Source organism: Sinocyclocheilus anshuiensis, unplaced genomic scaffold (genome assembly GCF_001515605.1).
Source record: "Sinocyclocheilus anshuiensis isolate Anshui unplaced genomic scaffold, SAMN03320099.WGS_v1.1 scaffold284, whole genome shotgun sequence".
NCBI classification, from domain to species: Eukaryota; Metazoa; Chordata; class Actinopteri; order Cypriniformes; family Cyprinidae; genus Sinocyclocheilus; species Sinocyclocheilus anshuiensis.
This window is the reverse complement of record NW_015554266.1, coordinates 1905418-1911924: the sequence shown is the minus strand read 5'-3', so window position 1 is coordinate 1911924 and position 6507 is coordinate 1905418. Positions and strand designations below refer to the sequence as shown.

General features: G+C 36.3%; 1 protein-coding gene across 1 annotated transcript in view; it reads left to right on the top strand.

Annotated features, from left to right (window-relative positions):
• LOC107671282 (kalirin-like) overlaps positions 1-6507 on the top strand; it is a 188577-nt gene that overhangs the window by 161700 nt on the left and 20370 nt on the right. Inside the window, exons 16-20 of the mRNA XM_016464176.1 lie at positions 2261-2276; positions 3682-3911; positions 5321-5470; positions 5655-5769; positions 6356-6471. Coding sequence (XP_016319662.1) covers positions 2261-2276; positions 3682-3911; positions 5321-5470; positions 5655-5769; positions 6356-6471 — 627 coding nt within the window. The remainder of the gene's footprint in view (positions 1-2260; positions 2277-3681; positions 3912-5320; positions 5471-5654; positions 5770-6355; positions 6472-6507) is intronic.

The window sequence follows — 6507 nt, the reverse complement described above, 5'->3', positions numbered from 1 at the left end:
CCTCTCCCGTTTGGCTCAGTACTTCCGGGTATCTGTGAGCAGATGCTTGGAAAAGTAAAACTCTTGAATCCACTTACTATGGTAAGTGCACACGTTAAGCTTTGCGCACTTTCTTAAAATCCACATAAGTGGTAAGTGTGCACATGGTTCCCTGAGTAGGGAATGAGACACTGTGTCCTCTAGGTTTCTTGCCATGCTTCGGACGCAAGCTTCAGACGAAGAAGTGGATGATGTGTTCTCCCGGTGCCTATTTATACTATAGTCGCACCGGTAGTGACGTCATGACTGTCGCCGGCCAACGTGTTGTTGGTGTTTTTTCAATGTATGCTTCAGACACGGGTCACGACGAGGCGTTCCCCATAGCGACCCCTAGAGGACGCAGTGTCTCATTCCCTACTCAGGGAACCATGGTTACATACGTAACCTGAGACGTTTTTCAGGCATTGGTTAATTTTGAGATTTTTGGTTATTTTGCTTCTATAACTTCTTTCAGTCTATTGAAAGGAAAACATCCTAAATACACATTTAAGATTGTTTATTTCATTACACTTTGTCTATTTGTGTCTTTACATTTTAAATACAGCCCATATATTTAAAGGGAGTTTTCTAAAAAAAAAAAAAAAAAATCAGATTTTTTTGTTTGTTTGTTTGTTTGTTTCCTCATGCTGTGAGACCGAAATCTCAATTTCAGTAGGACTTACATAAACCAAACTTTACAGTTTTTTTGGTTTGTTTTATATATCATTCACCTGATTTGTCAAAATATGGCTACATTTTGTGTGTGTGTATCACTCCTGAATTATGGAGTGATATAAAGAGACCTTCAACATTTCAGTAATGATCACTTATGCTCACCAAGCCTGCATTTATTTGATTTAAAAATAAGTAATTAAATAAAATAAAAAATATTATGCATCTAAATAATACTTTTCTATTGTAATATGTTTTACAATTTAATATATTCCAATTATGGGAAAGCTGAATTGGTGCTCAAGAATTTATTTATTTATTTATAACACTTGTTAAAACCATGATATATATATTTTTTATCATTATTTAATGAATAGAAAGTTAAAAAGAACAGCATTTATTTTCAATTTATTTGTAAGGACCTTTACTGTCACTTTTAATCAGTTTAATCTGCCACTGCTACATAAATAAATAAATAATCTTACTGAACCCAAACTTTTGAACAGTAGTGTAGGTGTGTTTTCCCTTTACCCATAATGCCGCAGGTCTTTTAGAGGACTCACCCTAGCGGATCCATTTGTCAAAAATAACAAAGTATTGGTTGTCTTAGGTCACTCATCTGCTCTTCTGTCTCTCACAATCTTGATGTATCGCAGTGCTGGACGTACACACAGTCTCATGTGGCTCTCTTTTGACTTCCTCTGATTGATAATCAATAGAGAGAGATGCAGCGGCTATGCTGGCTGATTCAGTGTGGCTCTCAGAGCTAATCTCATTCAGAGCCTAAGTGAGGGCCAGAGTGCTGTCGCCAGGGACAGTCCTAACGTGTCTGCCACTACACTAGCACTAATGGAGAAAAATTATGAGCAGTTATGAATTCTGCTCAGTCTCACCAAGATATCACTCCACACTGACAGTGTCATATTCTGATCAGACTGACAGCTATTGCAGTGTAATGTCATGCAGATGATTCAACCTAACCTTACCCAACACTTAATTCTGTGTGCACTTAATGCATATGAAGAGATAGATGACAGACAGACAGACAGACAGACAGACAGACAGACAGATAGATAGATAGATAGATAGATAGATAGATAGATAGATTAAGTTTACTTATTTTGTTGTTGACTAACATACTAAAGCAGATGTAAAGTACTTGATTATAATTTTAGCTGTAGTGTGTTATTTGATATTACATGTAGACTTAATAATTTAATTTAAATGTGCTAAATTGCAACTTCACCATTACAAATGTGTAATTAAAATATATTTAAATACATGACGTACAAGTTTCAATAGAAATTACATTAAAGTATATTTTGATTTACCATAAATGCTTGTCAGCACATATTAACCATATTTCAAAGAAATTAGAATTATGAAATTGCATATAAGGATGTATTTAATCCTACTTAAGTGTGTCAAAAGCACTTTAAAGTTCAGCTAAATGCAATTAATATAAATGTAAACTGTAATACATTTTTATTTTATTGAAATTAATACTGCATGCAGTTAAATATACAAAAACATTTCTGAAGTCGTGTTCATTGTATTGCGTGTTGTTTAGGTTCTGGGTTGGATTCGTCACACACACACACTCACACACACACACACACACACAGGCTCCCTCATTGTCTCTGTTTCTCTCTCTGTACATTCTGAACATTTTTGTATAACTTTTATCTGTGAGACATCTATAGTAACATCACTTCAGCTCTGAATTTAACACAGATGAAATAACTGAAGTTCATTCCCCCACCTCTCTTTCTCTCCATATCAATCTCTCTTGTTCTTTTTTTAATGGTCATATAAAGGAAAAAGAAAAACAGGATTAGTTTGATGTGCTATGTAGACACACTCAAACATGCACTAAAAATCCCTCGCCAGTCCAGAACGACCGCTTATGGAGTCTGAAATGTTCAAAAAGCACATTCACATTTACATATCAACATCTATCAACATAAAATGTGTCTGCACAGTCGATAATATCACATCTCCTCTGCTCTCACTTCACTTTTAGTCAAAAACCTTCTGTCGCTGTGCTCTCAGCATACAGTTTAACACTGAGAGATGTATGGAAGTGATTACTCTCAGAATACTCCAAACAGATCCAGCAGGAATCGTTCATTCATAAAATTTCACACAGGGATCATAACATTCTCCTGAAGGATTTATGACCCACAGAGAGTCTAGAGCTGCTCCCGGCTTTTTCTTTTGAGAGTGCTGCGTACACTTGGCGATACAGGGCCAGATTCTGCCAAATAATATTTACTATCATCAAAGATTTTTTTTTTATTTTGTCCCAGGCAAGCAAAGCAAAGGAATGCATCATGCTTTCTGCTATCAGTCTTTATCTCTCAGTACAGTAGTCATGTCATTTATCACAGGATTTGGCATTGGTCTCTATTTCCTGCTTTGGACGAGGTTCTACCTGCTCGACTCTGCTGGTAAATGACCGTAGCTGACTATTAAAGTTAGATTTATTTTTTCCTTCATCATGACAATGCCAGCAGACAGAACACAGTTTGACTGTAGAAAACCTAAAGCTGTCAGCGGTGTACTGTAAAAGATGCTCAATTGATCCACTTCTAATAGTTGCTCACTTTTAATTATCTGTCTCCTTTAATGCTTGTGATTTAAGAGTTTATTAAATTAAAACATGTCCTCCTTTTTGCAGAACATGTGGAATTATTGGCTATGTTCAGAATGGAACACCAGCACAGTGCTCCCTACATGCTGCACACTATGTAGCTGCATACTGTGTAATAGTCTATTATGAATTGTTAACTTAAAAATAAAACCCTTGCTATGTGCACTGCGTTAAGCTAACTGAGACTTGTTATAGCACTTGCATATCATTGCTCTCTTGTTGATTTTGATTGCTTCCATTGTCCTCATTTGGATAAAAGCGTCTGCTAAATGACTGAATGTAATGTAATGTAACCTCCAATCTAAGGTATATTTAACTTGCTGTTCTCTCTTTTTTTCTCTCCCTGCAGTCTCTGTTTCATGCTAACTCTCTTCAGAAGACCCATCAGAGCGCACTGCAGGTGCAGCAGAAGGCCGAGATCATGTTACAAGCCGGACACTTCGACCCTGAGGCCATCCGCAGCTGTGCTGAGAAGGTGGCAGTACACTGGCAGCAGCTCATGATGAAGATGGAGGACAGACTCAAGCTGGTTAACGCCTCTGTAGCCTTCTACAAGACATCCGAACAGGTGCTGAGAAACACCCAGCAGTCCACTTCACCATATGACTGTTTCAACCCTAGAAGACTTACTACAAGACGGTCAAGTGTCCCAAGACTAGTTTCAGTGGCACATTACCAATGTGAAAAAAGTGTGCTTAATTGTTGAATTGTTGAAAAAAATGCCAGTAATTTACAGGATTAAAGAGTATTATTTTACAATAAATTACTGTAGTCAGAAATTGACTATGAAATCAATGCATGCTGGGTCATTTTCTTACAAAGGACTGTGAATGAACAGCAGGATGATGCTAACATCACAGTAACTTACTACTCTTGTTTTACTGTGAATTCACATTATAAAGTGGTCTTTAACTGTGCCACTGTGAGAAATGTAGTCGTTTACTGCTGTAATTGTTTTGAAGTCACCATAATGGTGGTTAGTGATTAGCATTTGTTTGGGATCTTGGACCTTGTATATTCATATTCAAAATTCTGATCGGAAGTGTGACAAATGAAAACATTTGTCAAAATGACGACAAGCTAGAATATGAAATAAGCTCATTGCCTGACTTTAAGTTAGTCAAACTATTTGTAGCATGAACGTGAAGATTTTATTTAAGCATGAAGATTAATCAATAACTTATTTCATATTCATAACTGTTTGTGGATGGATCTTTCACAATAGTGAAGCAACTGCTGTGAATGTCTTTGAAACATGTGTCATCAATCATCGACATACAAAACACAACAATGGTAACACTCAACAAATAAAACCAACACTACAACATAAACCAACATTACAAAATAAACCAACAAAACAAACTGCTAAAAGTGAACTAAAACAAGTTCAATGGCACAAATAAAACCAACAAGAATTAAAAAAAAAATATATATATATATATATATATATATATTTAAACTTAATATATTTTACATGTACTAAATTGCAACTTCATCACTATCATTACATGATATGTAATAACAAATATATTTAAAAATACATGGCATACTAGTTAAGTTGCATTAGATTATTTTAGCTTACCTAACCATATTCGAAAGACAATGTAATTATAAAATTACAGAATATAGAATAAGTCCTACTAAAGTGGGTCCAAGAAGCATTTCAACAAAGTTCAAATTATTTCATTTATTATACATTTTAACTATAATGCGTTTTAATTTAATTGTAAATAACATGCAATTAAATGCCCGAAACTTTAATTTCAGTTTGCACTTAAGTATAAGGAGAAGAACTTTTCATACTAAGTACTAAGTATGCTGAAGTGTACTTCTATTCACAAGGGCTGGTGGCAGTTTTGAATGAAGAGACAATTATTATTTATATCCATAATATCTGACCAGCTAGTGACACGGCAGTGACAGCTAGTTCCCGAGCCCTGCGTCATGCTAAATGTCACACGAATGGCTTATTCACAGGTGTGCAGCGTGCTGGAGAGTCTGGAGCAGGAGTACCGCAGAGACGAGGACTGGTGTGGAGCTCATGATAAACTGGGGTCTTCAGCAGAGACGGATCATGTGCTGCCTCTCATCAGCAAACACCTGGAGCAGAAAGAGGCTTTTCTCAAGGTCACCACTGAACAGCGACCTCTCTATCAGTATCAGTCAGCCCAGATGAAGTTACCAACAATCACAAACGGGTCTCCTGCATCTTAGAGAGGAGCAGACACAATATTTGGTCATAATTTGGTCAACATTTGGTGTGCATGTGAGGGTCTGTTTTTGGATCTGTAAAGTCTGCTGTGTTTTTCAGGCGTGTACTCTGGCCAGGCGAAATGCTGAGGTGTTTCTGAAATACATCCATCGGAATAACGTCAGCACTCAGGGATCATCCAGCAACACGCGCGGCCCTCAGCAGCAGGTCAAAGGTCAGAGCTTCAAAGCTATCAGAATCTGATAACTGTGTGTCCATCTTTTCATATTTTCAGCATTTCTTAGCTTCTCTCTCACAAAACATGCTTTGTTTATCCAGTCATTCATTCATTCATGTTAATTAATCAATAACTTATTTCATATTCATAACTGTTTGTGGATGGATCTTTCACAATAGTGAGGCATCCGCTGGGAAACGTCTTTGAAAGATGTGGCATCAATACTCGACATACAAAACACAACAATTCAACAAATAAAAACATAAACCAACATTACAAAATAAATAAACACAAACTGCTAAAAGTGAACCAAAAACGATTTCGATGGCACAAATAAAACCAACAAGAATTAAAAAAAAAATATATATATATATATATATATATATATTTAAACTTAATATATTTTACATGTACTAAATTGCAACTTCATCACTATCATTACATGATATGTAATAACAAATATATTTAAAAATACATGGCATACTAGTTAAGTTGCATTAGATTATTTTAGCTTACCTAACCATATTGTGTGTGTGTGTGTGTGTGTGTGTGTGTGTGTGGTGTTTGTGTGGTGTTTGAACAGCCATCCTGAATGAACTGCTACAGAGGGAAAACAGAGTTCTGCATTTCTGGACCATGAAGAAGCGACGTTTGGATCAGTGTCAGCAGTATGTGGTGTTTGAACGCAGCACCAAACAGGAGAAAACACTGAGCCACACTACTGTGTGTGTGTGT